Source organism: Fusarium solani, assembly GCF_023522795.1.
Source record: "Fusarium solani strain SB1 chromosome Unknown bctg00000001, whole genome shotgun sequence".
Classification (NCBI taxonomy): domain Eukaryota; kingdom Fungi; phylum Ascomycota; class Sordariomycetes; order Hypocreales; family Nectriaceae; genus Fusarium; species Fusarium solani.
In genome coordinates, this window is record NW_027072156.1 from 2749150 (window position 1) to 2765114 (window position 15965).

Below are 15965 nucleotides of genomic sequence, written 5' to 3' on the forward strand. Positions count from 1 at the left end.
CTGTTTTGAATGAGGTTAGTTAAGTTAGCTGCGGTTTACTGCTGAGTTGGGGGTTATGCTGGAGGTGCTAGGAGTCTCTGGTAGAGTATCAAGGCAGATTGACAAGGATACAATGCCGAGACGGTCTAGGATGGATACAGAGGACAGAGAACAGAGCAAAACTTGATTGAGCAGCAATAAATGCATCTATGATTCCAATTCCCTAAACGCCATTTCCTTGATAATCACCTAGCAGGTAAGTAAATATGGTGGCCGAGCTAAGAATAGACAAGACTTGATCAAATCGACAGGGCCAATCACTCAACAGGGGAGAAGTATCCTATCCTACAGTCTCCCTATCGCCGACTCCTCCTCCTCCTCCTCCTCCTCCTCCAGCCATTAGATCCCAAATGAAAAGAAACAAACAAAGCTGTTTAATGAGAATCATCGGGGAGCTCCTCAATGACGGTCTGTACCATATCAATGAGCTCATTGATATCAGGCCTCTCAGCAGGCTCGACACGCAAGCACTTCCTCACCACCTCACGGATGGGCTCGCTAATCTCGATGGCGGGTGCTTGCGGTTGCTGTTGCTGCTGCTGAGGTCGCATGCTGTTGTTGCGCTTAACGCCGGCGGGACCCTCATCAGGGAAACGCCAGTCACCACCAAGGACGCACAGAGAGAGGGTTCCGCCAGTCTCGTCGGACCGCATCTCGAAGGGGGACTTGCCAACGAGGCAGGCATAAAGGGTGCAGCCGAGAGACCAGATGTCGACCTTTGTGTCGATGACGGTGCCCGTCTGGACGTCAAAGAGCTCCGGAGCGCGGTAGGGCATGGTCGAGTGCTCGGCAGCCGTGTCTTGGATCTGGAGGGCGAGGGACTGTGATGTTACGGGGATCGGGGATGGCGCCACGGAGCCAAGGTCCATGAGGATGGGGGTTGAGCCGGCATCGTCGATCATGATGTTTCCTTCAGGGTGGGTTAGCATAGGCGACAGTTTTGGCTTGTCTGCGGCACGTACCTGGCTTGATATCACGGTGGGCATAGTGCTGAATTGACCTGCCCCCGCTTACTTGGTTCTCACCCTCAAGCAGACCTCTCTCCTGCTCACCCTCCTCTTCTTCCTCAGTCCGCTTGCCCCTCGTGTTATTCCTCTCATCCCTGTGCAGCTGATCCTCCTCGTGGCCCATGTCCATGCGCTCGACGGCGGGCCTGTAGTCGTGCATGGCGCGCAGGGCCTTGCAGACGCCGAGGAAGAGCAGCATGAGGCGGCGCTCAGGGAAGCGATCGTGGTTGACGAGGTTGGCGTTGATCATGTCCTGGAGGTTGCCGCGCTTGTAGTACGGCAGCAGGACGTAGACGGTCTTTGTCGTCTCATCTGCGCCGCGTTCCGTAGCAACCGAGTGGTCGACGGCTGAGATGATGGTCGGGACATGTGAGAACAGGCGATAGGCGTCCACCTCGCGCATGGCCTGCTGCACCGATTCAGCGCCAAAGGGACATCGGATCTTCTTCAGGGCAAAGAGCTCGTGGGTCGACGTGTCTTCGACGAGGTAAACGTATGAGAAACCGCCCTGTATATAGAGTCAGCGCTGATCCAGAGAATGCGCAGAGCGTCTAGCTAGTGCTCACCTCTCCCAAGAGCCTTAGGATCTTAAAGCTTCGGTTGTTGATCTTGAGGTTGGGGTTTCCGGGGAAGCAGTTGAGACAGTTCCCGAAGGAATAGAAGAGGTCGAGGAGGACTTGCGCCATGGTGGATGGCTGCGCAGTGTAGATATCCGAGCTTGTGAGTGTTGCAATAAATTATCGCCTCTGCCCTTTAGAGTGCGTTCGACGGGTTGAGGCTCCCTAGGTCGAAGGAATGGGGGCGTAATCGGTCAATCGGGATGGTATGGATCGCCAGGAACAGCCGCAAGATAGCTATCGTGTCGCAATTGAGTGGGCTATCAACAGAATAGGTACAGGTAACGTCGGGAAGAATTCGTCGCTGCGCCTATGATAAATCAAAGAAGGGAACCCGCGTCGGCGAGATGACGACGGAAAGAGACTAGTGTTGGACAAGCAAAGCAGAAAGGCAAGATGGACAGCCAAAGTGGTCGAGTTGGATGTTGTTTCGGCTGACGTTGGAGGTTGGATGGAAAGCTGATGCAGGCCCAGAAGCTAAGCCACTGAAGGAGGCCAGCTCAGCCCCAAATACTTAGGCCGAGCGCCACGATTAACCCGCCCCGGGAATGGGAATCACAGGACAGGCGCGCAGGCGGCAGGTACCAGCTGCCAGGCGCACCTACCCAGCTAACGTTAGCGAGCGGGCTGGCATGGGAAGTTCCAAGCACTCCGCCCGCTGCCCTGCCCTGCCCTGCGAGTAAGAGCACCTCACCCACGGTACGTACCGTTCCCCCCAGGGAGTGCCGCGGGACGGTGCCTTCCCTTCCCTCTCCCGACCACGCGGGCATCCACCCACATGAACGGAAACGGGCCTTTATTGGCTCATCTCGGAGATCCACATATCTCCGGAGAAAGTGGGGCTACTGTATCTTCCCCTTTTCGTCTGCTACTGAATCTCACTCCTCACTCAGTCACTCACTCACAACCTCAGTATATGCACAAGAGCACACTCAAAAGTGTCTTAAACATTTCATTGTGTCGTCTATAAGCTAACTCCCTCCTGCAAGTGCTTTTCACGGTCTCTTACACAGTCATAAAAGAACAGGTTTCCCTTCCTCCCCTCTTATATATATCCTCCCAGTTCTCCAGAGTTTCCTTGTCCAACTCGCCATCGCGCCCCAGCTTGCAATTGAATACCACCCAAAAAATAACGTCCACAACACTGATTCCCTGGGTAAATATTTATACGCCTCGTAAGTAATGCATGTCTACGCGAGGGTTTACAAAAAGAAAGAGTAAAAGAAGAAAAAAGTGCAAACGACTCCTTGCTTCGTAAAAGATAACTGCCGTTGTTGAAAGCAAAAAACTCCTGTTCATGCCAGATAGCCCCATGCAGGGCTTCTGAGCCATCATGGCTTAAACCTTCTAGATCCACCTCACGATAGTAGGTTTCGCAATGAAGGACTAGCACTTGCTCCATTCATCGGTCGGCTCTCTGGTTGCCGCTGGCTGATTGAACCCGCCGATCCTGGAGGCTCGTGTGGTGGAGGAAGCCCACTTCGAGAACCGGGCGGGCTCGCATGAGGTGCTGAGAATGGTGTTCTCTGCGGATGTAAGCCATGAGCAAATCCGTCATTCCTCGGCGGCGGAGGTGGGGGCGCTCCATTGCTCATGTTTGGCGGCGGTAGATGTGCCGGGGGACCGTGGTGTCCATGGGACTGGTACGGGTGCACATATCGCGATGGCGGCGCCGGTCCGTTGAGTCTTCGAGGAGACGGGGGAAGTCCATTGACATAGGGCGGTGACCCGTGGTGGTTTACGGGCAGCGGTGCAGGAGGCGGAGGACCCGACAGCGGTGGGGGTCGCAGAGACGAGAGGTGCGGCGGGTTGTGAAGGGGGGGAGGTCCTCCATTGAGATGCCGAGGAGGCGATCCGTGCTGGCTTCCAGGTCGGGCTCCCCAGTCGTTAAATGAGGTTCTCGGCGGCGGTGGAGCCGGGTATCCGTGGGGAGCTGGTGGTGGTCGGGCCCCAAGAGCATGGTCTGCGACATGAGCTGGAGCCTGCATTGGAGGAGGCCCCGTCTGAGGGGGACATGAGACGGCCAGGCGTAAGTAGCAGGGTGCGGTTCTCGGTGGCCGGGCATGGCCTGTGGCGGGCTGTGTAGAGGGTTGACGGCCGCTGGCACACTGGGCTCCCGCGCTGGAGCTGGAGCTGGAGCTGGCGCTGGCGCTGGCGGAAGTGCCATCTCCACCATTGGAGGAGATCGCCGCGGCGCATGTGGCTTCGCGGTCCGCTGGGCCTTGCGGCACTTGTGACACTGGAATCGCCTCTGTTCCACAAACTTCTGGGCCTCACTTCCAAGAGTGCCATAGTGCCCGTTGGTGAGTTCGCGCTCTTGAGAATTGTCAGTCGGCCACCACTTGGGGCTGACATCGATGCCGCAGGTGATGCAGACCTTCTCTCCCGGTTGTCTGGCGTCCGAGGCGGCGTCCTCAGTCTCCCCACTGCGCTGCTGGCTCCATCCGCCTGCAGGAATATTCGTCGTTGACGACCGCCGTAGCCCAGGTTGAGTCGTCGTTCCCGTCATTTTGGCTGCAGTCGTCATCAGATTGGCCTTGCGGACGGTACCCGTCAATGTGAGATCGGCCTGTTTAAAGTTTTGGACGTAGAGCTGCAGAGCATTGAGCCCCGACTCGTTGACAATATCGTGCATACGATGGACCGTCGTCTTTGCTGGCGCATGGTCCTTGCACCAAACGGTCGCCGACATTGTGCCACTCTCTCCGCTGATTGTCACAGTCGTGACTTGGTCCCGACGGGAACTTTTCACGGGAGTAATGTCGAAGCCGAGAACGTGTCCCTGCTGCCGTGCGCATTCCACATGCACTAACATGTCTGATTAGCATGGATGCCATCTGCTTGCTGCACGTAGAGTACTTACTTGGTATACGGCATTGATGGCACGAGACGCAGGCGCCGTCCTTTTTGTTACAAACCTGGCATACCTCGTCGTACTTGCTCCTGGGGATTGAGGGAATGCCTTCTGAAGGCTCCAGAGCCTTGGCATTGCCGAATTTGACTTCTGGTGTCCAGACTGCGCAGGTTGCGTGAACCCAATTGTTGTCGGCGGTCCGTTTGAGAGGCTCGCGAGGGTTGACTGGTCGATTCATCTCCTCCTGCTTCTTGCGGTAGAACTCGGCCGCCTTTCGGGCTTTCTGGACATCCTGACGTTCCCTCTCGCGATCCTTTTCCGACATCTTCTTCTTGTGGTGTGTGAGCTTTGGTTGTTCCACAAAGTCGTACTCAGTGTAGTCAACAGGACACAGGACACACTTGTAGTGCTGCAAATCACGTTAGCACACATTTGCAAATGAGCACGGTATCACTTACTGTCGAAACCTGGGGGTTCTTGTCGTTGGCACACATATCGCAGGTCCATTTCTCAGGGTTACGGTTATCCATAATGCCATAGCAATTACGGTGCACCGTCAGGCGACACTCGCGACAAGACAGGCGTTGGTCGCCTTGTGGCTCCATCTGACCGCATACAGCGCAAGGTAGCACTCTGGGCTTGGGCATCTCGGGCGCCGCCACCCTTTCCACGCTCTTGTCCTTCTTCTTGGATGTGGTAGAGCCCGCCACGCTGGCCGCGTCCGAGTGATTGTTGTCGGCATCCTTGTCTGAAGGGGCAGTCTTGAGCTTCTTGCGCGGCGGTTCTTGTCCATTGGTCGTTGAAGTAGTTGTTGAGGGAGTCGGCGCTCGTTCAGGTGTCATCATGCCCAGGTCTTTGGCAGCCTGCAGCTCCTTGAGCAGCTCTTCATCCTGCTTGCGCTTCCAGGCACGACCACCAGACTGAGCCACCTTCTTGGCCACTTCTTCCATGTCCTCCCATCGAATGGCATATCTGCGCCAAAGCTCTGCACATCGGCGGCATAGAGCCACGACGCGCTCGCTGCCCTTGTCCTTGTTCGCGTTCTTCGAGCCATTCTCATTGACGAGTCCGGGAATCGGGTTTGGTGCACGTCGCCAGCTGCGCGAGTTCGTGGTAGAGCAGAACTGACACACGAAACCACGCTTCTTCTGGTTCGCCTTCTCCGCATCGAAAGCCGAGTCGTCGTCATTGTCTGCAACATCGTCGGCGAGCTTGCTAGCAGCAGCCTCGGCCCGTTTGGCCTCCTTCTTGCCCTTTCGACCCGACATGTTGGCCAAAACCTGTTTACCACGCTCGGATTTCTTCCAGGTATAGTAGAATCGGGTGACCATGCCAAAAGGCATGGTTTTGACATGCCTCTTGACAAGGTACAGTTCAGATCCGTACTTGACGACTGCCTCCTCAAACTTCTTCAATTCTGTTGGAGTCAATTCGGGTTCCTTGAATGCCGCCTTTTCTGTCTCGGGGACAAGTTTGATGGCACGTTTGGTGTCGAAATCAGTGCGGAACAGGGTGTTTGCGGCAACGTCCTCGAGGTTGGTTGATCGTTCCGGTAGTCCGAGTCCCTTGGCCATCGCCTTGGCCTTCTCCATATACTTGTTAATTTCGTCGCTAGAAATGACATCTTCTGAAGGGGGCATCCAAAGTCGCTTTGACGTGCACTTGGGATCATCTTCGTCGTGATCCTCGCCTCGGACGGTATAGCCAGGAGGCATGTCCTGAATCCACTTCGGTCGCTTTCCGCGCCAGGCCTTGTCAGCTTCTAGGGCGGCCTGTGCCTCCTTCGACTTGGTATCCTTCTTGCCATTTTTCTTGGTCTCAGGCGGCTTGACATACTCCACAGGCTTTCCGGGCCATGGCAGAACATTGGCCTGGTGGCGTGGGCCAATTCGTGTACTTGCGCGAGGGTAGATTCTGTCGTCGTAATCGAGGGCATCCTCGGGTTTGCAGTGCATGCCCAAGTATCTATAAGGCCAAAGGCTTGCCTGGTAGATCTGTTCGGCAGTTCCCTCGTGAGGTCCATGACTGCCCTCGTCGGGGCTGGTGCGGCCTGTGTCGACTCCCTGCATCTCCTCATCTTCCTCATCCAAGAAGTCGTCATCTTCGCCGTCAAAGCTGGGGTCATTGACATTAGGGGTGTTGCGAGCCTCCAGCTTCCTCTCCTGCGCGCGACTGCACGCAGCGCAAGACCAGGCGAATCCTCTCGAGGGCTTCTTGAGCAGGGGCGGCTTGACACAATTCATATGATACGTGTTTTGACACACGGCGCAGTCAACCGAATCGTTGCTGGAGGCATGAGGTCAGCCACGGGACGTGGGTGGGACGTGGGGCAGGGGGGAGGTACGTACCTTGCGCAATAGCCGGTGCATCTCCTGCAGAGCTTAACGGCGCTAGTAAGCTCCTTGCCACGCCCCTGCTCAACTAGCACGTATTTCCAGCGCTCGTCGAGCACCTTTTTCACGTTGGCAGGGACGTTGACAATCGAGCGCGTGGGGATCAGGTCGTAGTTCTTCTGGATGTACCGATCATACAGCTTGTCGTACCAGAAGCTGTCGGGCGTTTTGCGGTAGGCGTCCAGGCTGGGGACCTCAGCCTTGTGGCGAATCTGACACTTGCCGCGGAGCGCAGTCAACGGGCTGATGTCTGAGTGCATCGTCGCAAACACATAGCGCGTGTCCGGGGCCTTTCGCCCAATGTCCTTTGGCCGGTAGTACCAGTTGATACGGATTGCGTCCACGGGCTTGCTCGTGTCATTCTGCGCGTGGAGGAACTCCATGATGCGGCCCAGGTAATATGGTTCTCCTGGTGGCTCGCAGACAAGGTACACATGATCTGCATCACCGGGTTAGCCACGCTCTGTCCGATTTTACGGTGGACCTCGGAGGGGGGAAAGCATGTTACCATTTGCTTCCAGCACCGTGCCATCGTCGGCCACCATCCGCCCGTCGACGGGTCGTGCCTTGCAGTCGTCAAAAGTCAACATGTTGGTTTCGGGCCACGAAATGCCCGTGGTCGGTCCAGAGGCCGTCGTCGCCTTCTTGGACGATCCATTAGCGGAGGCGCCTTGGCCGGTGGACCCTGCCGACTGGTTTGCGGCCTTGCGCTTTCGTGTAGGCTGCGAAGGTCCCGTTGAGGGAGTGGTGGTGGACGCATTGCTTGAAGCGACCGGCTGCTGCTCCTTGGGGGCATTCGCAGATTGCCCGGCTTTGGCCTCGTCCGTGCCAGCCTTACGTGAATTGGCACCGCCACGGGGCGGCGCATCACCGTTCGCGGCGGCACTGGCCTGTCGCGATGACTTTTTGGAGTCGTGGTCCTTCTTGTCGTGATAGTAGTCGTAGACATCAGTGTCGATGTCCTTGTCCTCAGCGTAGTTGGGGCGCGAGGTGCCCGTCCTGTTACGAGAGCGAGTCCCGTAGGGTGACGCTGTGTCTGTGCCAGCGTCCTTGGCCGCACCATCAGAACCTGATTGAGTGGTCATCGGGTCGGCCATGGAGTGAGCTTCAGGGTCTGAAGCTTTGGAGTCCTGGGTGATGAGTTAGAGAATGGGTCCAATCGCGACCGTGCTGGCACGGCTCGCTGCTTGAGTGAGAGAGAGCGAGGTGTGAGAGTCGAGGCGAGTAAAAAAAAAATGATAGGTAAGAGTGTATCAAGTGAATAGACTTTAAAGATAAAGAGAGGAGCTCACATTTTGTTGTGCCATGACCTCCAGCAGAAAATCACTTGCGCAACAATGAGATGAAGTGAATCGCGTATGGAGGCATGCCCGGAGGTGATGGGTTGGCGGAGGAGAGTGAGAGGATAGAAAGGGCGCGAATGAGATGCCGAGATTCGCCTCTAGGCGAGGGGAAGTATAAAGAGACTGCAGAGACAAGTCACGAGTATAAAGAATAGAGATGGAGGCTCAACCAAAGTAAGAATTGCCCACCGTGATGGAGTGGAAGCAAGGTTGAAAGAGGAAGAGATGATTCCCAGGCGCCGGGAGCAGAAACGTTTGGCACTCCAAGAGCCCTGGCCAGCCCGTCGATGCATGGATCCTGGCCCACACTCTGCTAAAGGAGCACGGGGGCGGTGTTAGCATGAACCCTCGAGGTAGCGCCAGGTAGCCGCTATCACGGCTGATGCGGCCTGTTTGCCTCTCCCACCAAGCCTGTCACCCCAACACGGTGGCTTGCACCCCCGGCACGATGTTCGTGACCAGGTGTCTACATGGCACCCTAGTGCTACCTCAGTCTCCACGGGGGCCCATCTGGGACTCGCAGCACGACGGGATCTCAACCCAACTCTGAGCGTGTCCACGGGTCCACGGGTCCTCCCATAAGAGCAGACCATGCCGGGGAGAGGACCACTACAGAGCCGGTCACCACCAGACCGGGCCTGCCTCCATGGACGATACGGCCGGTTTGTTTTTTGGTGGGAAGATTCCGTGGCCGACCAAGATCTCGCGATGCCGGCCGAGGTCGTCACAGCGCAGCCAAGCATGGGCCATACCTAGACAACAACAATCTCTACTCGCCAAAACCCCAATGGATGGGTGTAAGGCGATCTCGAGCATGTCCGTCGACAAGGGGAACGGGACACGTACGAAATATGGCCGGGCTGTCCTCTCGTCTCGTCTCGCTTGCTTGCTTGCCCTCCGCTCCTAATCAAGTGCGTTTTGCCCCATCGTCTCTCTGGCCGCCGATGCTCAAAGACGAACGTGCTTCTTTCTGGGGGCAACCTAGCGGTGCCTGCTTGGGCTGGTCAGCCATGGATATAAGCCCTCCCTCTCGATTCGACAACCTTTCGGCTCCGCCATCCATGATAGTTCCCCCCATGCCCGTGCCATGCCGAGTTCGTCATGCGCCGTTTAACCCAGATCGACGTCCATGATGGCTTCTACGCACCATGCTTCTCTGGTTTGTATCGCTGGTGCAGTCAATCACTCGCGCTGGTCGGCAAGAGATTTCGCCCAGAGGAGCAGGCGAAACCTGTCAAAAATGTGAGCTTAGACAAGGAGCATGGGGCAGCGCCAAGTCATCCGTCGCCATCTCGCACACCCTTGCACGCCCTCCCTCGACTCAATCATTGTCAACGGAGTCGTCGCTATCAAGCCCCCCGTACCTCCATTGTGTGCTTGTGCTTCTGCTTCAGGGCGACAGGGAGCCGGGGGTCTTCCATAGGTCCCATCACCTATGTTTCCCAACAAGCGATAGCGGTTGCGCCCTCTCACTCTGGTTGTTTTGCCAGGAGGCGGGACTGAGATGACGTTAATATACAACGCCCACGTCCTTTCTTTGCTTCTCTCTTGCTGCCTCTCCCCCATTCTCTTTCCAAGACCCTTGTCGTCATCCCGGCATTTTTCCCCTACCAACTAACACAGAGTCACAGGCAATGACGAGCAAAGGCACACCACCCCCCAGAAGCCATGGTCGCAGATCATCTCATCATGCCTCAATTCCGGTGCCTTGAATGCACGGCACGCGGTGAAAGGAGCCTTTCCAGCAGCCCGTACTCGCCAAACAGGTCCGAAATATCGCTCTCCATTTGCATCATTACCTCGACACGCATCAACAATCATCAATATTGTCGAGTTTTTTAAGCTGCAAGCAAGGAAGGGCTGGCATTATAGACAGCGAACCATTACCGACGGCATGGGGCCAATCTGTTAGGGTCCGCCTACCGTAGCACTAGGCGTTTCCCCTCAAGCATCCGTGGACCCATGCTAGATCCAGACTCGAGAGCCGGCCAATTTCGCGCCAGAAAAACGGATGTGCGGTGATGATGTTGAGATCCTCGTGGAAGCTGACGGAGGCAGTCGGTAATAGGGCTAAGGATTGAGCTGGCGTAGTAAAGAGCCAGCTCCACCGGCGTGGCCGGGGCTCCGGTTGGATGGGTGCCCCCGAGGCCCTGGCTTCCACTTCCATTGCCTGCAGTCAGTTTGAGTGTGAGTGTGAGTGAGTGGTGGCCAGCCATCCATGGCCGGTACGTATCCAATCCATCCATCCACTGCATCGATGGAGTCCACCTCATCTTGGGGGACTTCTTTAGAAGCCACCAAGACATGCCGCCCGCCCTAGCAGATAGACGCAGCACTTGTCCGTCTTGACTTGACTGAGAGCCCGTCAATCCATCCCTATCAGGTCCCCGTCCGTCCTGCTCTTCTCCCACGCTGGCGCTCTTCTCTCTCTGGAAAAGCCTGGCGTGGCCCCAGGGTGGATGGATGGAGGGTGGCATGCAACTGGGCTTGAAGCCGCCCCCGCCCCTCCCCCCTGTTCGGACAGGCTTTTTCTGGACCACAACCATTTCGTACCATGGCCCGCCTGGGAATGTCTCAACTCCCTCGCTGTCGCAATCTACCAGACGTTGGCAGAGGCGACCGCAAAGATCAGCTAGGCCTTGTCGACACGAACGTTTCATTTGTCCTGTCGAATCCGCCCTCTGTAGTACATGCCAGTCATTTTAGCCGGCCGCCTGAGCCAGGGCCTGAGCTTGCTCGCCAGAGAACAGCCGAGATACTTGGATGAGGCTCTTGAATGCCTTCCCTTCCCCAGGGGAGGGACAGAGCGTACGGTAAGTAGGTTGTTCGATCACTGACCCAGCATGGGTGGCCCAAGTCCGTGAGATTGGGTCAATTGCATTTAAATCACACAACCATTATACCACTCGGGCATGGATCATGGTCAGGACAAGCGACGGCGGGCATGTCTCGGGGATGGTGGATGGCCCAGCGATCAGCCGATCCGATGGTAGAGTAGGCGCCGAGACGCGTGCATCTGGCATATCGCTGCTGCCAGCTCTACTTTACAGCACGATTTCATCAACAACAATTACAAGAGGGGAGCGGGAGCCCTTTGGCTTGGGCCAGGGCTGCAGAGAATGCTGCACTACGCTGTGGTCTGCATGGTGTTGTCGTCGAATCAAGATTCAATGGATCGAAATGGCACCCCCAAAACCCCGCCCCTCAAAAAACGTGAAGGGTCGTGGGGCTAGGAGGGAGGTATGGAAGCCAGCAGGTACTTGATTCTAGCGCAGCTGATGGGCGACGACATTTCGATTCGGCAAAGCATGAGTTTCTCGGTCCAATCTTGAGTGCAAGGTAAATGCTGCATTAAAATCTCAGAGGAATGAATTTTGGGAAATTTTTTTTGGTCGTGAGACAGAAGCCCATTCCCTTGGTCGTCTAAAAAGTGACTTAAGCACGACGTTGTAGAGACAAGCATGACGCCGCATGGCTGGGACGCCGCCCGCGAGGTACCAAGGAACAAGGCACTGCGTTGGCAAACCACAACTAAAGGACAACGGGGAAGCGAGTCGCTTTGTGGACGATTTCGAGATTCGCACAATATTCCCGCAGCTCAGTGAACAAGTCGGCGAGCCCTACAGCCTGACCAAGGGTCTTCAGCGAGGTCTCACCGACCTAACAAATACGCAATGGATGCGAGGGCGCTACCGACGAGGAACACGACCGAAGAGACAGGTTTATGCTGGGCGGTCGGAGAGAACCGCACAGGGTTCATTCCCGGCGGCAGGCCAATCACGGCGCCATATCTTGCCGCGGGGCACCACTCAGCCAGAGCCCTGCAAATCGGCTGCAGCTTGTCGTGTGGTGTCAGGAACGCCCCGCGTTTGAGTGGCTCTTGCCTTCAAGCGCACCTGCCCAGACCGCAAACCTGTCCTCCCTTGACCACCTGTCGCCCACGTGACATCGCGTTTCTGCCTGCCTTTCCTGACACGCCTGGACGCGCGTGTCACGTCACCTTTTTCAAGGAGGATCTTTCTTTGATGTCGGAGTAGCTGGAGATGTTTGTGGCCGTTGTCCATTCCTTTTTCTTGATTTCTTGTTTTCGTTTGCTTTCATTGTCCTTGGCTTGTCTTGTTGCTCACGATGAAAAGTATACGAGGGTTGATGCACACAACCACTGTTGAAGCTGCCCATGATCGAAAGGCAACATTCGCTACCACATCAGTTGTCGGACACAAGAGAAGTCTATCCAACACCGGAGATGATCACAAGCCCCGACCATCCGCATCTCGGACCACTGTCCAATTCCAGCGAGCCATTAGTCTACCCAGTGCTCCTCCCAGAATCTCTCCTAGTCGCATTGTGAACCTCGACGAGCGAGTGGGACCCTCTGAGTATTCTCAACGGAGATCGATAGCTGCGACTCCTACAGCCTCTCACGACCCCGAGTTGGCTCTGAACCACCCGACATATGGCCTACCGCGGCATTTGGTGGACAACTTTGCTTCTCTTGGCATCAAGCAAATATACCCATGGCAAAAATCTTGCCTCAAGGGACCTGGCCTCTTAACAGGAGAGAAAAATCTTGTCTATTGCGCCCCCACCGGTGGTGGCAAGTCGTTGGTTGCTGATGGTGAGTTGAATGCTGGAAATGAGGGGCGGAAACTAAATGGTGACAGTACTTATGCTCAAGAGGATATTGGAAGAAAAGGGCACAAAGGCACTTCTTGTTCTGCCCTATGTGGCTCTTGTTCAAGAGAAAGTTCGATGGCTTCGAAGCGTGGTGCAGGGATTGCGCCTTGCGACCGAAACAGTCATCGACGACGATAAGCGCATCTGGCGTCGACGAGCAGACGAAGGTACGGTCCGTGTCGTTGGTTTCTTTGGGGGTGGAAAAGTCCGAGCAACATGGGCAGATTTTGACATTGGCGTCTGTACCCTGGAAAAGGTCGGTCACCCCCAGGCCTGCGCTTCCCGGTGCTTGGAAATGGTTAACAATGAACCAGGCGAATGCGCTTGTAAACACCGCAATTGATGATTGCTCCATCACCAAGCTTCGAGCAGTTGTGCTTGACGAGTTGCACATGGTTGACGATGAGCACAGAGGATATCTTCTGGAGCTCGTTGCTTCCAAGTTGCTGAGTCTCGAGCAGCCTATCCAAATCATCGGCATGAGCGCCACACTTCCGGTACGTAACTACATCTCCGACCAAGGCAGCTTCATTAACACTTCCCGGCAGAATATGGACTTGATGGCTCAGTGGTTGGACGGACATTGCTATGAAACTCGCTACCGACCTGTTCCTATCGAGGAGCATCTAGTATATGACGGAAATGTCTATCCCGCGGGTTCTACCAGCAGTCTCATAAGGACCGCGGCACAGCTAAATAATCGGCCCACCCAAACACAGTCGCTCACCAAACCTATCAGGCGGGTTGAGCCATCGACGCACAAGGAACTTCGGGATCCGGTTCTCAATACAGTCGTCACGCTCGCTTGTGAGACTGCAACTTCTGGCTTTGGTGCCCTCGTGTTTGCTGGCAGCCGTGGCATGTGCGAGTCGGATGCTCGATGGATCAGTCGTGCGATGCCTCCTCCAAATGAGCTCCGTCCCGAAGTTGTCGATAGGAGAATGGATCTGTTGGGCGAGCTTCGAAGTTTAAATACCGGCATTGATCCAGTGCTGGAGGAGACGGTGCTATATGGAGTCGCATTTCATCGTATGTCATGGATCTGTTTTCACTCATGAGTCTTGTTTACTAACATTATCAGATGTGAGAACCCCAAACAACAAAAGGAGTCAAAGCGTTTCTGACAAAACAGGCCGGTCTAACAACTGAAGAGAGGGATCTCATTGCAGCGGGATATGATGATGGGGTTCTTCTCGTCTGTGTCGCCACTTGCAGCCTTGCGGCTGGGATCAATCTGTTAGTTTCCCTCCCCGGCTCCAATGATTCACTAACGGTTCCAGGCCTGCAAGAAGAGTAATTCTTCACAACTGCCGGATGGGGCGCGAGTTTGTTGGGCCGTCCATGCTCAGGCAGATGCGTGGGCGTGCTGGAAGGCAAGGCAAGGCGCCTATCGGGGAGACATATTTGTGTTGTCGAGAAAACGACCTTGAGCAGGTTGTAGAGCTCATGAATGCCGAGCTGCCCCCAGTCACGAGCTGCCTCAACACTGAAAACCGTCGCATCCAGCGGTAAGTCCTGTGCTCAGATATCCGTGCGCCCATTCACTAACAGAAGGTAGCGCACTGTTAGAGGTTGTCTCCATCCGCCTAGCAACGAGCCATGAATCCATCCATGACTATTTCTCTAAATCACTGCTGAGCCATACTCATTCGGCCAAATTTGTCAACGAGTGCATCACCTCAAGCTTGGAAGAGATAGAGCGAATGGGGTTCGTGGAGCGTGATCCTTTCTCGATGCTTACTGCAACGCAACTTGGCAACGCTATTGTGGCATCGGCAATTGACCCCGATGACGGCGTCTTCGTTCACCAAGAGCTCAGCCGAGCGCTTCAGGCGTTTGTCATGGATGGGGAGATGCATGTGCTCTACACATTTACGCCAGTTCAGGAATTCGGCATCACGGTAAACTGGCAGGTATTTCGAAATGAGATGGAGGGTCTCGACGAAAGTGGTTTGCGGGTACTACGCCTCTTGGGGATCAAGCCCACCACGATCCTTAGATTGTGAGTCGGATTACATGGATCCCATACAGCTTCACATACTAACTATAGCGACAAGGGCTCAAGGTGCTACCCTCCGAGAAGTTACTCCAGAGGAGAAGCAATTAGCTCGTGTCCATCGCCGTTTCTACCTTGCTCTCCAGCTGCGAGACCTCTGCAATGAGGTACCGATACACCTGGTGGCACGCAAATACGACGTGCCTCGCGGGACTGTCCAGAACCTTTCGCAGACGTGTCAAGGCTTCGCTGCGGGGATGATCAAGTTTTGCGAGCAAATGGGATGGGGGTAGGTGTCTCGCAAACTGAATCAAGCTGCACAACTGACCAAGCCCAGTGTCATGGCCGCAGCCCTGGACCACTTCTCAGACAGACTTATTGCTGGCGCAAGAGCTGACCTGTTGGCACTGGCCAAGATCCCCTTTATCAAGAGTCGTACAGCGTAAGTGGGCTTCCCCTTGGGAAGAAGCTGACGTTAACGAGGCACAGTCGTGTATTTTGGGAGAATGGATTTCGAACTGTCGCTACGATCGCCAACGCAGATCCGGCGGAATTGCTCCCCGTGCTAATGCAGGTGAGGAAATCAGATCCAGCTTGGATCGATGATTCAATGCTCAGACTTCTCAGGCCCAGCCAAACAAGATCCGACTAAAGGGGAAAGACAACGACAAGTACGAAGAAAAACTGATGGTCAAGGCAAAGGTGATATCAGATGCCGCCAACAAGATCTGGAGTAAGTGGCCATTCTGCCTGCTTGGCTCTGCAGTAATACTGACTGTTGCACTTTGAAGGGCTCCAGATGCAGGCTGAACTGGAGGAAGAGTAGGCTCCTCTCGGTGGGTCGGTGTCTCTTGGTCTACAGTACCTAAGGCATGATGGCGATCCTATTGCCTTCCCGCAGCATGTCGATTCTTCCCTTGTTCGCATTAACGAATCAAGATATACTCGATGATGAGATGAATAAACTTTACCAAAGCCCAGGCAACCAATTGTGGGACTTGATGATTGCGCCGGTCGCGAGTAGAGTCACAGCGAAGGA

The 15965-nt window shown here is 55.4% G+C and overlaps 3 protein-coding genes across 3 annotated transcripts; 1 reads left to right on the forward strand and 2 right to left on the reverse strand.

Annotated features, from left to right (window-relative positions):
• Positions 1 to 413: 413 nt before the first annotated feature.
• Positions 414 to 1732, reverse strand: MRS44_002967 (uncharacterized protein; the record flags this gene model as incomplete). The annotated part of the gene is made up of 3 exons (XM_046268264.2): positions 414 to 949; positions 1002 to 1554; positions 1613 to 1732. 3 exons carry the CDS (start codon positions 1730 to 1732, stop codon positions 414 to 416), a joined length of 1209 nt encoding a protein of 402 aa, XP_046137078.1.
• Positions 1733 to 3021: 1289 nt separating this feature from the next.
• Positions 3022 to 8217, reverse strand: MRS44_002968 (uncharacterized protein; the record flags this gene model as incomplete). The annotated part of the gene is made up of 7 exons (XM_065623027.1): positions 3022 to 3884; positions 3941 to 4445; positions 4591 to 4926; positions 4976 to 6803; positions 6866 to 7349; positions 7419 to 8040; positions 8203 to 8217. 7 exons carry the CDS (start codon positions 8215 to 8217, stop codon positions 3022 to 3024), a joined length of 4653 nt encoding a protein of 1550 aa, XP_065479099.1.
• A 4164-nt stretch (positions 8218 to 12381) lies between these two features.
• MRS44_002969 (uncharacterized protein) lies at positions 12382 to 15752 on the forward strand (the record flags this gene model as incomplete). The annotated part of the gene is made up of 12 exons (XM_065623028.1): positions 12382 to 12871; positions 12918 to 13186; positions 13245 to 13427; positions 13479 to 13959; positions 14037 to 14166; positions 14211 to 14438; positions 14615 to 14932; positions 14988 to 15215; positions 15264 to 15368; positions 15416 to 15500; positions 15554 to 15659; positions 15718 to 15752. The coding sequence occupies 12 exons, from the start codon at positions 12382 to 12384 to the stop codon at positions 15750 to 15752; spliced, it is 2658 nt and encodes an 885-aa protein (XP_065479100.1).
• Positions 15753 to 15965: the final 213 nt, after the last annotated feature.